The following is an 18,192-nucleotide window of genomic DNA, read 5'->3' as shown; positions in this document are numbered from 1 at the left end:
TAAAATATTTTGTGTTACGGACTGAAACACATTTTGTGGTGGTTCCAAAGGAATCCGGCCGCGTTGACCTATCGATCCGTAACCAAATAGGAACACGTGCTAGGATGTTGCCTTAGTGAAAATCAATTTGAACAATATAAGACTCGTAAAACAATTAATGGTAATTGATTCTTAATAACCACAAACTGATGATTGTCAATAAATTGAACAAATACAAATTCTTTCTTCAATACAAATTGATCACAAGAACTCAATTTACTATTATAGACAACAATTTACCTAAGATTCTTGTTCAAACACAATCAAGCCAAGTTCATACATGTAATAGCACTAACCCTATGCCCGGCTTAAGCTTCAAGATTCTACAGTAACAAGATATTGATTATGAAAACGCACATTGGGCAAGAATTCAAGATGTAGATACAAAATATGTAGCATAGTAGCATATTCTTTGGAGAAAGTCATGGTAAATTGTATCATATTAGCTTAATAAGCTATAAAAGTATATATGTAGGAGAGAAGATTGGTCAAATTATGATCTTATGAAGTAAATACTCTGATTCTTTAAGTATTTGTAGTACTTTTACTTCTTGTCTTCGAAATTAGTTGATATAATACATTTCAAAAGGATACATGATATCATAAATTGTTTGCGTATGTTTTGATGTAATAATTACATGTTCATTTTAAAAGTTATCTTTGCGTAATAAACCTCAACTTTGAACTAATAAAAACTTAATTACATTACTAAGGTAGAGGTTGGATGTTCAATGAGAATACGGCTCTAAACAAAAATGGGTTTGCTCAATCAGCTTTGATCGGAGTTGAAGAAGTGAAGAACCGATCAAAGATAAAGATAATTGTGTGTCTTAACTCTTAAGTACTTTAAAATAGTTAAGGCAACTAGGATGTCGCACCACAAAGAATTTGGCCAGTGGTTAGACTTGGTTGATTTAAGACAATTATGAAGCTTGCAAATACTTAACGTGGTGTACCAATAAATTGATTCATGTCTTTAACCATATTATAGAAAGGTAATGACTTAAATTTTGAATGTGAAAACGTGGAACAAATAGCAAACAATTAACTTTTGATGTTGTAAACAATAAGGAAGAAATGACCACACCGTACTTTGAGTTGTGTAGCAACTTATACTTTAATTCAATTTGATTAATTTTAACACATACATAATTTGATAGGAAATGCAATGAAGGATAATCAAAAAATGAGGAATTTTGACCGTATCGACCGGATAGTTTTATACCATGAGAGTATAACAATTTTGGCCATACGGGGTCCTATGTTCTAAATAGATACAAAGTGATTTAGTAAAGCATATAAAATTATAATAGTTCCCATAGTTTTTTTAGGAGAAATAAAACACTACATATACACTAATCACGCCATTAGCGTATTATACTGACGATATGATAGACGGAAATTGGTGTTATGAGGTTATATAAAACGGTATAGAGACATATATTCTTATAATGTTAATACAAATCGATTGAGTCTTTGTTTATTCAAACCATATGACATGTATAACGATTTTCCTTAGGTGATAAAACATGATATCAAATAGTGTGTACACACCCCTCTTATTCATTTTTATTTTATACAAATGGTACGAGTCTTTGTTTATTCAAATCTCTCGTATGTGGCTAAGAGGTAGAAATGTTTGGGTTTTTCAGTAGAGGTTCAAATTTGATCTCCACTTGTGTTAATTTGGGTGGATATTGACAATGAAGAATCTGAGCTAAGTCATGTACAAGGTTGTTGGTTCGTATTCTGAGTCCACCCGGGTTTTCGTCCCACTCTATGTTACACCAGAGAGTTCTGCTTTTGTGGCGGCACAATAACTGTCAAGTGGCAGGTAGCGTGGATCTGGTTAAAACAACATAGCCTAACAAGAGTGGTATGGGTGTGTAAGAAACCGAAAAATCCAAACAAAAAAAAAGAACCGAAACAAAAACCGATGGTTTGGTTTTATGCTTTTGTAAAAACCGAACTAACGGTTCGGTTTTGGTTTGCACGTAATAAAAACCGAAAAACCGAACCGAATTTCTAAATTTTTATTTTTTTATATTTTATATTAAGTAATTTATAAGAATTTAAAAAAATGTAACTTAAATATTTTTATTCTAGTATAATAGTCTATCATTAATAATAAAAAAATAATTTATATTTAAATTCATCAATTTTTGCCAACTTTTTTTTTCTCTAAAATTTTCAAGCTCAAACAGTAAAAGCCAAAACCGAATCAAAACGAAAACCGAAAAATCAAAACCGAAAGATAAAACCAAGCAATTACAAAATCTCCAAAAACCGAAATTTTGGTTTAGCCGAGAACCGCATCACACAAAGCCCTAAAGGGGGCCATTAAGGTTATACAAAAAAGAATAAAAATGTAACTATAGGCCAGAAAGGTTTATCACAGTCACCAATGCGCGTTCACCTCACGCGCCTTTGCTGCCCAGCCTCCAAGAAATTACACAATCAGTTCCTAATTTGGTGGCATACGTTTTCGTCACATTTCTCGGTGCCCTATTAATAATATCAGCACACACAAAACGTACGTACACTCAAAATCCGTCTCCATTCATCATCTTCTTTACAAATTCTTCTTCATACGTTGACGGTAAGCAACTACATTCTCTTAATTTTGATCGTCCCGTTGTTTGATCGTACTGTAACTCTGTAACCAATCGCGTAACTTAAAATCCCCCTTTTTTAACCGTTTAAATACCTTCTTGTAGTGATTTTGTTCATAACTTGTACACGGTTAGTTGATTTGGTAAATTGCACGTTGTTTACATGCAGTCGGTTTAATTATGTCACGTTTTTAACGAAACTGGATTCATCCGCGTTGAGTTTAGTTTACTCTGTGGTATGATAAATTAGGTTTTGTATTTTTTGAGTAGTTTTTACGGTTATAGATGTATCGGTAGACGGTAGCTGTAATATGGCGAACTGCGTGTAATTGAAGTTGAAAATCGGGTGGTGTTTTTGTCTATCGTTGGAAATAACTTCGGTTATAGAATTTAGGTTTAAATCGACCTGCAAGGGGCTTTAGTTGGTAAGATGATTATTACTAGTTTTATCTGTTGTAATTATTAATTTATGTATTGGAGTTTATTGATCATAAATAACTTAGTAAACATTTATGAGGACATGGTCCTGGATTAGGAGTTCGTGGAGACTAGCATTGTGTATTTTGGTATTATGCGGTGTATGCAGGTCTTATCTAGAGCCGAGGGTCTCAATGGAAGCAACCTCTTTATCCCTGCCTACATCTCACGCTCGCCAGACCCTATCAATAGCTTTGCTATGGGTGGGATTTTACTGGGCATGGTTGTTGTAGTTGTTAAATTAGTAAATAGTCATCTCTTCGTTTATATATTGTGATGATAAAGCATTTGCCCAATCATTTGGAGATTTATGAAGCTACACTAGAATATTAGTGACTTTCAAGATGGTTTAGATGAAAGTTCTTAGTAGTTATTATTGCTACAGAGTTTTTATTGTCATATATCAAAGGTATCAAGTAAGGGTGGCAAATGTGACCCGTGAGTTGAATGGGTTGTATTTAAATGTATCTAATGGGTCAGAATGGGTCAAATTAAAAAAAGAAAATGACTGAAACGGGTCAAAACGGGTTGACATTTCTTGATTTTTTTTATGGAACGAGAAAAACGGAGGAAACTTTTTAGTATTTTTACTTTTTTAGTTTTTGATTTATATTTCGAGTTATGATTTTTTAATTATTTTTTTTGAATTTTTTAATGAGGGGTTTTTGAAATGGGTTGAGATTTCAAAACCCCTCATTAAAAAATAAAAAAAAAATAATTAAAAAATCGTAACTCGAAATATAAATCAAAAACTAAAAAAGTAAAAATACTAAATGTTTCCTCCGCTTTTCTCGTTCCTTAAAAAAAAAACTCGAGAAATGCCAACCTGTTTTGACCCGTTTCAATCATTTTCTTTTTTTAGTTTGACCCATTCTGACCCGCTGTATACATTTTAATACAACCCATTCAACCCAATAGGTCACATTTGCCACCCCTAGTATCAAGCATAATCATATATCTGAATCATAATTATTCTGTTCTCTCAAAATGTAGGTGATTTGCAGGTGATCTGAATTTACTATCAACTTTTTCTGTGTAAGTGATGGCTCCCAATCCCAGGGTTACTAGGGCGTTCCGTGCCATGAGAGAATTGGGCATCCCCGATGAAAGGACCAAGCCTGTTTTGAAAAATCTTCTTAGACTTTATGATAAGAATTGGGAGCTTATTGAACACGAAAACTATAGAGTCCTCGCGGATGCCATTTTTGACGATGAATCAGAGGCATGTTATTCTGCTCCTAAACTTGTTATTCAGTTAAATTTTCTTCTATTCATTTGATATGAATCAAACATTCTGAAAGTGGTATCTTTTTTGCAGGTAACACAACCGAAGAAGAAACTCGATGACGCTGAAGTGTGTAATATTTATATTATTTTTGATAATGGTTTGTAACTTTGTATCATGAATATCTAATGTTTTTATGCTTTCCATGACTGGTCACTTTCAGGCAGCTGAAAAGAAAAGAATTGAGCTAGCTGAAGTAAGGGGTCTTTTTTACTTATTAGTAGAAATTATCAATGGTCTACGGTTTTAACTCTAAGGGCTATGTTCCTTTTTAATTTTTAGTTTGATAATTTCATAATTCTTTTATTTTCTTGCTGGCAATTTTTATTACATCAGCGAATGAAAGCTATTGAAGAGGAACCGCAAATTCCAGAAGAACCTGAAAAGCCTTTAAAGCGACTGCGTGTAAGACATCTAGATGATCAAGCTTCAGCCTCTTGTATCAACCCACACACAAGTTCAAGTGGAAGTTTACTAAAAGTGCCGAAGTTAGAGGTTAATGAACTTCCTGAATCTCGACCCGAGCCTCTGTCACCAGTTGAAATTGCAGAAACCGGGCCGTTTTTAAGAACCAACTCGCACCCAGTTTCCCCTCTGAAACAAGCTGATTTACCAGTAATCGTAATGAAACTAATAGATGAGCCACTTACAGATGATCCACCGAGTGTTGAGTTTCCTATTGCATCGACTATGACAGGTATTTATTATTTAATGTCTATTAGCAAATCTGGTGATTTTGAATTATAAGTTTTAATATTTACAAAAAGGGTTTCTTGTAATATTTACAGAATCATTGACCGATGAAGATACCTCAACAGAAAACAATTTGGTTGAAGAACCTGAGCCCACAAAGACCATGAATTTAAAAAACCGTGTTCAAGAAACATCAAATGAAACAAACGTGTCAACTGCTAAAATAGACATTGCTTCATCATCATCATCATCATCAGGTGAGATCAAGATTACTTTAACAGTAACTCTAATGTTTATTTTTATTTTTCAAATGTGAGGATTCTGTTTTGTAAAGAATGGAAGATAAATGTCTGAAATCATAGAAGTTTCTTGATCAAAACTTTTCCTTGAAGAAACTGATTAAAGACTCTTGTGAATGTTTTATAGATCTTGCACCTGATCACAATGGCCAACCACCAGTAAACACAGATGCCACATCACCTACAGAAAATGGGTTTGAGGAAGACAATCATTTTGTTCCTGATGAAAATGTTGACATGGATAAAGAGCAAGAAAGTGTTGTAAACACAGATAATATATCACCTACTGATTCGTTTAAAACCGCGAATGATTTTGAGAAAGATACAGAAAACAAGATTGATGAAAACAATCATTTCATTCCTGATGAAACCGTTGACATGGATAAAAAGCGAGAAAGCGTTTTAAACACAGATAATATATCACCTACTGATTCGTTAAAAACCGTGAATGATTTTGAGAAAGAAACAGAAAACGGGGTTGATGAAAATATTCATTTCAGTTCTGATAAAATCATTGACATAGCTAAAGGGGAAGAAGGTGTGATAATATCTTTGGTCAATGAAGTCAACACCAAGCGTCTTCTGTCTTTCACTTACATCCCTAAAAATGCAGTTTTCCAAAACGCTTATGTTAACTTATCACTCGCTTGTATTACAAACAAAAATTGCTGTTCTACTTGTTCTGGTAACTGTCTGTCATCATCAACACCGTGCCAATGCGCACTACAAACTGGCGGTGAATTTGCTTACTCAGATGAAGGAACGATCAAGGAGGATATTCTGGACAACTGTATACAAACAAACCGCGACCCTCAAAAGTGTCAGCTCTTATATTGCAAAGAATGCCCACTTGAAAAACTAAAAAATGAGGGCCTTTTAGGTAACTGCAAAGGTCATTTTGACAGAAGTTTTATTAAAGAGTGTTGGTTAAAGTGTGGCTGTTATAAGAAATGTGGTAATCGAGTCGTGCAAAGTGGCATTAGATATAAGTTGCAAGTTTTCATGACACCTGACAGTAAAGGGTGGGGTCTACGCGCCCTTGAGGATTTACCGAAAGGTGCATTTGTTTGTGAGTTTGTTGGGGAAGTGCTGACCTGTAAAGAACTTTTTAATAGAGTTTCACAAAGTTCCAAAGAAGATGAATATGCATATCCAGTATTTCTTGATGCTGAATGGGGGGAAGAGAATAATGAATCGAAGGAAGATGAAGCTCTTTGTTTGGATGCCACATATTTTGGAAATGTAGCTAGATTCATTAATCACAGGTATAAAAAAACCTCCGATTTATGACGATTGAATGACCAAAAGTGTTTAAAATTTGTTTTTTCTTATGTTGCTAGGTGTTTTGATCCAAATTTGGTTGAGATTCCAGTGGAAGTGGAGAATCCCGATCGTCACTACTATCATGTAATATAATTTATGCGCATACTTTATTTTTTATTTAACCTTTAAAATACATTTGAATCTCAATTTGGTTTAATTGACAGGTTGCCTTCTTTACTACAAGAAAGGTGAAAGCTCTTGAAGAGTTAACCCGGGTGAGTTGTCATATCATTTATCATTTTTATTTATCATGGTGCTTATGTGTGTATATATCTTGCAGGATTATGGTATAAATTTCGATGATGATGATCTCGTCAAGGCATTTGAATGTCAATGTGGTAGCTCATTTTGTAGAAACATAAAAGGTTCAAGTGGTAAATGGACTAAAGTTTGGAATATATAAAAAACATTATGGTAGGTGACTATATTGTTGCTGATTTGTATATGTTATGGTTTGTTACAGGCTTTAGGAAAAGAAAGTGTGCTGAAGATTAAGGACTTACTGCAATAATGACTTAACTCAGTTCTTTTGGGCCTTTTTAAAGTTGCAAAAACCCAACTATAAACTCTACAACCTTTTGCTTATTATGTGTTGGGCTTTTGGTGGGATTGTTAATATAGTTATAAGTACTAACCATTGTCAGATTCACTGCCCTTGCAAGTTGCAATGGTGCACCAAACTTTAGTTTAATGCACCGGTATAATGCATTTTGATATACATGTTAAGACTTAAGAGTGCTGGAAGAACTCTAATAGAATGGTAATTGCTAACAACTGTGATAAGTGGGCCTGGATGGAAGACGAATTTGGGTTCGATCTCTTAGATAGAATAGCACACAATCAAATTAGTCACTCGATGGCTACCATTGAAAAATAAAGTTGTTTGGTGCAAGTGCATGATAAACATGTGACCAATTACGCAAGCCGCAAGAGCGCGAAATAAACCTACAAGAGATATTACAAAGTTTACTTTGGCATCAAATTAGTCTATGATGCAAGTTGCCGCCCATATATGTTTGCTCGGTTAGAGATATTCATATTAAATGCAAATATAGACTTTTCACAAGAAATATTACACACTATTTTTCTAACCACACGGTGGCGAATAAGACTAGCTCAGAACAATTGATATACAACAACATGCCAACATCTTTCTTCAAGATAATTGTACACGTCAAAACGAATAGATTCTTATGGATGGATGAATAACAAGTCTAAACTTCTAACAAGATTGGTGTAGTTTTAATTTTAGCAACACGCTCATTTTTAAGTAGATTGAATGTTTTTACGGGTGCAAATGAGCCGAGCCGTTCGTGAGCTATTTAATCTCGGATCAATAAATACCTCCAATTGAGCCGAGCATTTTTGAGCTCGAGCCTCAAATAAAGCTTGTTTAGTTATCGAGCCCGACCCTCAAATAAAGCTTGTTTAGTTATCGAGCCCGAGCTTAAACCTTGCATAGGAAGCCGTTAGGCTCGTGTAGCCTTGTGTATTTTAAATTTTTACATCTTTGTACTTTTATGTATTAATTTCACACTGCATAACCGAACTTTGGCTTGTTTAAGGTAATACACGAGCTCGAGCAAAGATTTTATTAAAAGTTTTTCCCAAAATATATCAAAATGATTAAAACCCATATAAATTTATTAATAAAAAACAAAATGAACCGAACTTGAGCTGAACCCGAGCTTATAAAAATAACTCATGATCTTAGAGAAAGTGCCCGGACTCTTGTAAGTCAAGACAAGCCAAGCTCAAGTCTAGTCAAGCTCGGACTACATTCGACTCGTTTGCACCCACATATGTTTTTATCGTTTTTGTTCCATCTTCTTACTAGAAACTTAAAAAAAAAAAGAAAATTTCCTACTCGAGTTGTGAGTTGACTCAGACTTGAAACCATCCAAGTCGTTCAAATGTTCAATAACAAGTTAACAACCAATTAACCAGAATAACTCTACTTCTTTCTAACCCACAATCCAAACCCTAGCTTCCATTTCATTTCTTCCACAACAATGGCGTTTGCAGCAAAGCTCGCACGATCACTCCTCACCCAAACCCTAACCCGACCCGGATTCACCCAAACCCGTTTCTACATCAGTCCCAACATCCAGAAAATGAAGTTCCCCAAATACCGCAAAGGCCGAATCGAAGGCGTCCGTGACGGAGGCAACGAGATCTGTTTCGGCAAATACGCTTTGCAGGCACTCGAACCGGCCAGAATCTCAGCCAAACAGATCGAAGCCGGACGACGGGCGTTGCAGATGAACGTTCGCCGTGGTGGCAAAGGTGGGAAGGTCTGGGTTAGGGTGTTTCCGTACAAGTCTGTCACCTCGAAACCGGCCGAAACGCGGATGGGGAGGGGGAAGGGTGCCATATCGTATTGGGTCGCCCCGGTCAAGGCGGGACAGATTTTGTATGAGATGGGGGGTGTTACGGAGAGTTTGGCGAAGCGGGCGATTCAGATTGCTGGGTCGAAGATGCCGATACTGGCGAGGTCGATTATTCGGGATCCAAATGTGAAGGAGATTGGGGTTCGGTGAAGCGGGTTGGAATGCTGGTATGTTTGGTTTTATATGTTTTGATTAGAACTAAATTGTTTATGAATTGTGAGATTTACGGGCGGATATTTGCTAATAATTGTATGATTGTTTGGTTTTGATAAGGTTGGAATGAATGTTTAAGTCTTGACTCTTGATTAGAAGTGAAAGATTTTTTTGACCCGACCCTGTTTCGACCTGCGGTATAAAGTAACTAACCTGTTGGTTATTTTTGATTGCAAACTAAGGTTTAATCAAGAAAACTAGTAATTCGATACAACAGTAGAGTATTAGAAATCAAGAATTGAATGCCATAAGAAATCTGATGTCGATGGATGAATGCTTTTAGTAGTGCTGAATCTTTGAGTTTTAGTCCCCTGTTAGTCACTTCATCTTTGTGTTTATGCGGGATGAAATATTAGTTATCTTGTTATAGATCTAGATTCTAAGCAGCTTTCTGTGTTAATATCTTTCACTGCGCAGAGTTTCAGCTTAGTGTAAACTTTATATTTAAACTCACTTTGATGCATAATATTATGTGAACAGTGAACTGCATATATTTGACCATTGTTTTTGTTAGTTTGCTCAACATGGTGTAGGAGTTTGGTTTTGAAAGCATATACAGCATCTCTAGTAAAATAAACATTCAATCTGAAAACTTTTGGATCTCTAGGGTGTTTATTTATTGAAACCGGGCCTAGCCGAAATGCACATTATAATTAGCAGGTTGTTACGAGCCCGATCTGAACCTATCAAATTGTCTTGCAATCCACGCACTAGATTGTTATGCATAAGTTTTGATCTCTCTTTTATTGATATAAATCGACCATGGTTGCCATTGATAATTTAATATCTTCGTCTCAAGTTGCCCATGGTTGCATTTTAACATGACAATCGACAATGTCCAAAAAACTGTGGTCTTTAAACGAAACGACTAAAGCTCAACAGAAAAAATAAATCTATATAGACCGGGGGAAGAGGAGGGGGGGGGGGGGGGGGGATCTACATTGACGGCAGGGGGTTCACAGGGACCCCTGAGTTTTGAAATTATAGTGTAACGTTGAGCTGGGTGTAGTGGAGTACTGGAGTGAACCCCAAATATAAGTGAACCATCTAACACAACCAGACAACTAGTGGTGGTATTGAGTGGGCTGCTATATTTGATGTTGCAGGTTCGATCTCCTCTCTTGCGTCTTTTAAGTTTTTTTTTTTCTAAACATGTTTAAATGGGGGTACTCTTAATAGTTAATGTTTTTAGGGTTTCTATAAACTTCACCTAGTTACACTTACAACCACTTCTATAGACCTGAGAGTCTGCCTCCTCCACTGTTAATTTGGTATTCCACACTTAAGCCACGATTTTTGTTAGTTTGAATTTGATTGTTGAAGTAACTTAAGATATAGTTGTCTTTTCACAAGATAATGTTAGCTTTTAATCTGAAACGAGCTGAGTTGAGATGTATTTTTTGAAGTGCCAATGGTAGGTTATTTTGACATATTAAGTTTAACTTGTTTGCATTGTGTTTTATTTGTATCACAACCGGATGGTTAATTTATTATCTATGGGGGTTTTCTGTAAAATGTCAGATCTAATGTTTATTTGTTGTCTAAGTTTACTTAGGATATAGTTATGCATTTTCACAAAATAATTAGTTATAGTAATAAGTCATCATCCTTTAACCTCGATCTGAACTAGACCTTTTGTTTTTAGTTTACCAAATTGCAACAAAAAGTAATGTGGCTTGTAGCGCCAATTAAAGAAGACACGAACTATGAAGTTACTTGTCCAGGTGGTTTATGCCTACTAATATATATTCTAAGTTTCTAACATTTATAATTGGGTCGGTATTTGGATGGGTGTTCATACTCATCGCTAAACCATATGAACATCTACAGGTGCTCAGTAGGTATTTGACTGTAGTGTACACCCGTGATGCATTATGAAGAAATCATTTAATGGATGGCAGTTGTATTTATGAACGAAAAGGAACATTCGAAAGATAGTTTTAGTCACAGATTTCAGTTAAAACAAAGGTGATTACCAACAGTTCTTGCTAAGTCAGTCTCCAATAATATATTGGTTCAATCGGTTTTAGCATTTTTATAATGTCCGATGAAATTCAGAAAAATGCCTCTCTTTAAATGTAAGCTTTAGGCCTCTGAAAAGGTTGGATCACCCGGGTGATGAACCTTACTGACCTGAAATGTCGAACCGACCCGAAATTATTTAATGTCCGATCATACTAAATTGGAGCATCTGAAAACAGTGAACCCCTTGAAAAAATTCATGTATGCGCCAATGTATTTAGATCAAATCTATAGTGTTTTGTTGTCACTTAATATGTTCTTATACTCGCGCTCCATCCTTATCGAGTTATCTCAGATGTGACATGTATCTACAATCATTTAACCTGGTTCACACCTTGGGTGACTTGGAACACAAGAATAAATAAAATAGTTCATAAATATAGTTACTTTTGTGGTGCCTTGAAAATCTTGTTTTTGGTGCATGCACTTCTTTCTCTGCCTGCAACAATAAAGGATATCAATTTCCGAGACTAGCACAGTAAACTTTGCTGTCAAACAGGAGCATTTTATACTTTCTTTATACAAGCTTTGAGAAATTGATCAATATTGAAGAAACTTAACATCTCCATCAGCAATTTCTTGTTGCAAATTCTTGAGAACAATCACGTCATTAAGAGAATAAGTGACACTGATGCCTTTAGGCGGCATCTTCAAAGAACATAGGCAGAATGAGGCTAGGTTCTTTAGAGGGCAAGCATTATGTCAAAGAGGAAGAATGTGGCTAGGATTTTTAGAGAGTTATACATTATGTCACAAAGACGATGGATGTAGACAATGAATTTTCTGTTGAGAGGGGAGACGGAGGAGAATGGTGATTGTTAGTGGAGATGGGAGCTTGAATCACCAGAGATGGTGACGGCTGCGACAAGTAACAAAGAAACGGGTATAGGTGGGGGTGGGTAACATAATGTGACAATGTTAGTCTCGTAGACTAAAATAGCAAGCAATGTGATCACCGACAACAAAAATGTAATATGAAAACTAAGATTTTTGTGTTTGGTCTGAAAAGTTGTGATTTACATATAAACAGCTTTGTAGTAAAATGAAAAACGGTTTAATATGATTTACTTTTCAAATTTAAATCATCCTAATTTAGATACTCAAATTTTAAACAAAAATGTTTAAATGAAATAATTTACAACTATTTTACTCATATTACACCCAATGTAACGTGATGACACAAAAGAAAGAGTAAATTACACATTTACTAGATTTTAATTAAATTTTAAGAAAGTGGTTATTTACTCTGAATATCAGAGTACAGAATTTGCAGTTTTCAAAATTTTAGACTTTTACTTTTATTTCTCGTAAAATTAGTAAATAAAAAATTGTAAGAAGTTATATATGAATATTTATTTACTATAAAAACAAATATGATAAAAAAACACGATGAAGTTTTCTTTAAGCTCCACCGTTTATGAAGTGCTGGTAAAGATGTTAATGTTACCCAATAAAAACTAAGATTCAAGTCTCACAAGAGACAAAAGATGAAGAATAAAAGAATTAGTTAAAGAAAACAATCACGATGAGTTTTATATATACCATCCTACCGTATTCATTTTGGTGAGGGTAGGTCAGGTATTTCATCTTAAATTCACTTAACGGATTTCTTCCGTTTTACATTATGGTTTTGAATCCCACTCATGCAAGATAGTAAACAACTCGAGCCAAGTCGAAGCAACATGGGTTTTAGCACGAAATTCAACGAGGTAACTTGATTTAGCTCAAACTCGAGATCAAAGTTAAACAAGCGATGAACCACGAGCTTTTTACGCCGTCTTAAGTCACATTTGTGATATTACCGGGTTTAAATTGGGGTAAAGCAGCATAATAAATTGGGTTTTTCTACGCTTCTCACTATCCATAAACCCTTCCACCAGGTTCCCATCGTATCCCAACCATGGCGGCGACAACCGCAACGGCCGTCACCCGATCACTCCTAACCGTTCGATCATCATCATCTCTCATTTCCACGCGCCTATTCTCCTCTATAACCAAACCGCCATCTCTACCCGTATTCACCCGACCCGCCCGATCCACAATATCCATTTCCCACTCTCTCCGTGCCACCGCACCGGTCCGGCTCAACCTCATCCGATGCCGCGTGAACCGGTCCGGAGGCGCCTACTCGCCTCTCAACTCCGGTTCGAACTTCAGTGACCGGCCGCCCACGGAGATGGCGCCGTTGTTCCCGGGATGTGATTACGAGCATTGGCTGATTGTGATGGATAAACCTGGTGGTGAAGGAGCTACTAAGCAGCAAATGATTGATTGTTATGTTGAAACCCTAGCTAAGGTCCTCGGAAGGTACCGCGCAAACCCTAACCTTTTCGATTTGTAATTCGAGATTAATGAACTGAACCGATGAAGCCTTGTTTATGTTTGTTCGTAAAGCATTAAACTTGTTTACCAATGGTTCATTAACACTAACCGAACATGTAGAAAATGAAAATTTTAAAAAGCAACATTCTTGATTCAAAACATTTGACATAATCATTTTAATAAAATATAATCAAATATATCATCCCCAAATCAGCGTGTTTGTTTTTGATAATGTCAAGTTGTCAACAAAACATAAGTTAGATTTTTTGTTAGTTAAAGCAAATTAACGGAACTCAAATAATAAAATTATAAAATTTGAATGTTAGGTTGGTTATTACAAGTTAAATATCAGGAAAATTGGATTTTAATAATCCCTATTGAATGATATTGGCCAATAATAATCCCTATTCATTTTATCGCCACTGGCGGTCCCAAATTCAAAAAAGTCGGCCCCCAATGGTCCCCCCGTTAAAAAAGACTTAACGACGTTATACTTTTTCCCGAATTTCAAACTAACTTTTTAGGACTATTAATCGGAAGGAAGATACGAGTCGAATGATATAAAACTTAGCTCCAAACAATTATCCAAACGACTTAAATTTGGTTAATTGTAAGTTCAAACATCCGAATTAAAGTATCGTTTCGTCATTTTGAAGCACTGTTTTGAAGTAAGTTTTACACCAATCGACCCGTATCCTCCTAACGATCAAAAGCCCTAAAACATTGGTTTGAAATAGAAAAAACTATAACGCCGTTAAGTCAATTTTAACGGGGACCATTGGAGACCAACTTTTTTGAATTTGGAAACCTTTAACAACATAAACAAACGAATGCAAACAAACATAAATGAACATGTTACTGAATTCCACGAACACAAATGAACGAGCGCAACCTCTGTTCATGTTTGTTTAAATAAATAAACGGACAAATTTTTTGTTTGTGTTAGTTCGTTTATTAAACGAACGAACGTAAAGGAACTTCCCGCCGAACGGTTCGTGAACTGGTTGCTAAATGCTGTGTTCATTTACAATGAAGGTTATCTGTTTTCATATACGGGTGTTAATGAGTCAGGCTGAGCATGAGCTCAGCTTGTTTTGACTTATGAGAGCTCGAACTCGGCTTGTTTTGAGCTCTTTTTTAAAAGCTCGAGTACAGCTCATGAGTTGTTTTTTCATACTCGGGCTCAGCTCGTTTATTATTTAATAATTAGTTTGTATACATTTTTAATTAGTTTTATATATTTTGAGAAAAAAACGTTAAATGTGCCTAAGCTCGGCTTGAGCTCGTGTAGTACCTTAAATGAGCCAAAGCTCGGTGGTGCAGTGTGATAATAATACATAAAAGTTCAAAACAGGTAAAACTTAAGAATACTCAAGGCTCAAGCTAGATAACTAGACGAGCTTTATTTGAGGCTCGGGCTTGGCTCAAGCTCGAAAAGGATTGGCTTGTTTCTAGCTTTTTATCGATCCGATCTCAAGTAACTCGTGAGTGGCTCTGCTCATTTGCACATCTATTTTCATAGCCCTAATTTGACATACAGATTTTGATTTTAACAGTAAGAAATGTCTTGAAATCATGGCTGTTAGGTTGTAAATATATAATTACAATGTATGTTGTCTAAAGTTAACATTTTGCTCATCAATTTGATCAATTGTGCTAGTGAGGAAGAAGCAAAGAAGAAGATTTATAATGTTTCTTGTGAGAGGTACTTTGGATTTGGGTGTGAAATTGATGAAGAGACATCAAATAAGCTAGAAGGTATGTCTTGATTCTATGTCTTATCACAGCTTTGAATATTTATTTTTGTTGAATCAGTAGTCACTAGTCACAACTTGTATTATTTACAGGGCTGCCCGGTGTGCTCTTTGTGCTCCCGGATTCATATGTGGATGCTGAAAACAAAGATTATGGAGGTATGATTACTGTATGATTTGTTTGCTCCCGTGTTCTATTTAAGTTTTCTCTATTATATTTCTGGTTTGAAATTTCAGCTGAATTGTATGTGAATGGAGAGATAGTTCAGAGGTCACCCGAGAGGCAAAGGAGGGTGGAACCGGTTCCACAAAGAGTGCAAGACAGACCCAGATACAATGATCGGACTCGGTATGTCAGGCGTCGTGAAAACAGCCGTTAATTGTGATTCCTGGCATTCCACACAACCTTAATATGTTATATTAGCTTATTTCTGGGCATCTGAAATATAATTAGTGGGTTGGACAGATATGTTATCTTTAAAGCGATGGTGGTGTCTTGGGTCTCTTATATGTTAGCTGCTTGCTTTTGCACTCATGTTGGTTAATAATTTCTAGTTCAAGTATTTATATATCTTCCTGAAGATTCTTAGACCATGCATTCTAGTTTAACTAAAAAGTACATAAACGCCCTCTCACGTAGGCAATAGGCTTCAACTAACCTAGTACTTAACAAGCTTGTTGTAGTTAAAAAGTTTTAACTATAAAGAAATTAAAAAAATGTGTGATTGGTTGGTTTATAGTGGACTCCATCTTCTTGGTTCCTTTTAAGGCGTAAGCGGAATAGCGCCATCGATTTTGGCACCTTTAATGACCAAAATAAGATGATCGATGGCGCCTTTAATGACCAAAATAAGATGTGGCTATGGCGATGTACAAGCATTGAAGGAGACTTCAGGGGTGTTTGAGATTCCTTATTTTACTTTCTTGTAACTTTTCTCAAAAGTTAATAAGTCATAACGTATAACTTATCCTCTTACCATAAGCCAAAATACTAAACACCTTTTTAACTTTTCTATGAGTTAAGTTATAAATTGCCTAAAATAAGCAATCCAAAACACCCCTTCGTAAGAGTCATCTTCTCCAATGTGCTTGGAGAATGTAAGTGTTGAGACTGATTGGTTCAAATAAATTGGCAATATACAAATTGAACTAACATAATGACCTGGACTCCTTGAGACTCATTTGGTCAATTTGGGCTTTGAATATAACAACGTCCCAGACTAGGGCTGGTCACGAGCCGAACCGAGCGAAGGCTTGCTCGTTGCTTGGCTCGTTTACAACCGAACCGAACCGAGCGGCTGAAATTCGAACCGAGCGAAACCGAAACGAGCCAAAATCGAATCAAGCATTTTTCGATCGAACATCGAGCGATTTCCAGCATTATTTACTTCTTTTTCACTTTAAAATTTTCGATAAGAAACAAGTTTGAAGGTTGTAAATTATATATTTATAAAAATTATTAATTTTTAGACGAATGCGTAATATAATGTACATTTTTATTAAAAATAAGTTTGAAGTGAGATAAAATGATCATGTAAACAAACTTCTGTTATAATAAAAATTTGAAACGAACAAATAAAACTATAAAATTGATAAAATATAAAAAGTTTAAAGGGGTTAAAAAAACTGAGCTTATATTTATGTGTTTTGTCTATATATTTATATATATGTTCATATATAATTTATATAAAATAAATTAAAAATATTCGAGCCGAACCGAACCGAACCGAGCAGACGTTTGCTCGTTGCTTGGCTCGTTTGCAAACCGAACCGAGCAGAGCGGCTCGTTTACAATCGAGCGAAAAAACTAGCGAGCATTTTCCGAGCAATTTCCGAGCGAGCGAGTTCGAGCGACGAGCGGTTTTGACGGCCCTACTTGAGACTCATTTGGTCAATTTGGGCTTTTAATATAACAAAGTCCCAGAGCTACTGGACAAAGTCATTCCAAAGGTCTTCAAGCCCAATAAGTTTAATTAGCATTGCCATTTTAGTTAATGATTTGTCATTAGAATTTAGAGGGGCCGTCCCTGCATTACTCATTGAGAAGCCACTCATAAACTTCCATGATTAATAACTGACTAATCAAGATGATGATGTTTCATGACCCCCTTTAAAACATAAACGAAACCTTTACTGAATCTTTCTTTCCAAACCGTGAGAACCTCTTACCGGTTATCTTATGAGATGATACGTGCATGATTCACACAAACATACTCCACATTTCATGCAATTCATAATTTGCTTTCCACGTTCACATTTCCATGCATTTGTTCCTCATTTTTATGTTTACTTTAATATTTAAGTTAGTGGGTAGTTTCTTAGTCCATGATCTCATCACTTATTGCACTTGCATATTTATCTCTTCAAGTTTGTAAGCCTATATAAGGCCTTATTGTTATGTTTAATATTAAGAAGAATATTAAGAAGAAAAATGTCTAGTTCCTTATCTTATTTCTTTGGAGTCTAACCCGCTCAAAGGGTCTATCACTTGGGAGATTAGCCATCTCGAATTGGTGTCCTATCATGAGACATCGTCAATACCCCACTTACCAACATACATGTCAGGTATGCCACATGTGACCTTTTAAGAGGTTATGGTACTAGGACACCTGTGGAAATAAGATCAAAATTTTTTTTGTTCGATGATAATTAATCTAGTTACTTCAAGTAAGGGATTTTAGCCATTTTAAAGAATCTTCTGATCAATTTAAAGATCAATCAAAAAGAGATACAACAACTAAAAAGAAAGGTCGATTATTTGAG

General features: G+C 35.6%; 2 protein-coding genes and 1 pseudogene across 2 annotated transcripts; all 3 read left to right on the top strand.

Annotated features, from left to right (window-relative positions):
- Positions 1 to 2,556: 2,556 nt before the first annotated feature.
- On the top strand, positions 2,557 to 7,343 carry LOC143582297 (putative inactive histone-lysine N-methyltransferase SUVR2). Its single transcript, XM_077064900.1, has 11 exons — positions 2,557 to 2,638; positions 4,122 to 4,350; positions 4,447 to 4,482; positions 4,577 to 4,609; positions 4,750 to 5,110; positions 5,202 to 5,363; positions 5,533 to 6,670; positions 6,746 to 6,812; positions 6,893 to 6,943; positions 7,009 to 7,102; positions 7,192 to 7,343. Exons 2-11 carry the CDS (start codon positions 4,171 to 4,173, stop codon positions 7,221 to 7,223), a joined length of 2,154 nt encoding a protein of 717 aa, XP_076921015.1. The 5' UTR covers positions 2,557 to 2,638; positions 4,122 to 4,170; the 3' UTR covers positions 7,224 to 7,343.
- A 1,397-nt stretch (positions 7,344 to 8,740) lies between these two features.
- Positions 8,741 to 9,268, top strand: LOC143582296 (large ribosomal subunit protein uL16c pseudogene; annotated as a pseudogene).
- A 3,923-nt stretch (positions 9,269 to 13,191) lies between these two features.
- Positions 13,192 to 16,010, top strand: LOC143582306 (multiple organellar RNA editing factor 2, chloroplastic-like). The gene is made up of 4 exons (XM_077064906.1): positions 13,192 to 13,660; positions 15,336 to 15,433; positions 15,523 to 15,588; positions 15,667 to 16,010. The coding sequence occupies exons 1-4, from the start codon at positions 13,254 to 13,256 to the stop codon at positions 15,807 to 15,809; spliced, it is 714 nt and encodes a 237-aa protein (XP_076921021.1). The 5' UTR covers positions 13,192 to 13,253; the 3' UTR covers positions 15,810 to 16,010.
- The last annotated feature ends 2,182 nt before the right edge of the window (positions 16,011 to 18,192 follow it).

The sequence above is a fragment of the Bidens hawaiensis genome, unplaced genomic scaffold (genome assembly GCF_021521415.1).
Source record: "Bidens hawaiensis isolate Kalapana, Puna unplaced genomic scaffold, B.hawaiensis_p1.1 tig00031524_1, whole genome shotgun sequence".
In the NCBI taxonomy this organism is placed as follows: Eukaryota; Viridiplantae; Streptophyta; class Magnoliopsida; order Asterales; family Asteraceae; genus Bidens; species Bidens hawaiensis.
The sequence above is the reverse complement of the archived record's forward strand: the minus strand, read 5'-3'. Positions and strand labels throughout refer to the sequence as shown.

Excerpts from the sequence above, each read along its gene's own strand:
- LOC143582297 (XM_077064900.1), top strand. The coding sequence starts at position 4,171 with ATGGCTCCCAATCCCAGGGTTACTAGGGCGTTCCGTGCCATGAGAGAA. Across the intron at positions 5,111-5,201 it reads TATTGCATCGACTATGACAG|AATCATTGACCGATGAAGAT; the intron begins GTATTTATTATT and ends TAATATTTACAG. Across the intron at positions 6,671-6,745 it reads GCTAGATTCATTAATCACAG|GTGTTTTGATCCAAATTTGG; the intron begins GTATAAAAAAAC and ends TTATGTTGCTAG.
- LOC143582306 (XM_077064906.1), top strand. The coding sequence starts at position 13,254 with ATGGCGGCGACAACCGCAACGGCCGTCACCCGATCACTCCTAACCGTT. Across the intron at positions 15,434-15,522 it reads GACATCAAATAAGCTAGAAG|GGCTGCCCGGTGTGCTCTTT; the intron begins GTATGTCTTGAT and ends TATTATTTACAG. Across the intron at positions 15,589-15,666 it reads TGAAAACAAAGATTATGGAG|CTGAATTGTATGTGAATGGA; the intron begins GTATGATTACTG and ends TTGAAATTTCAG.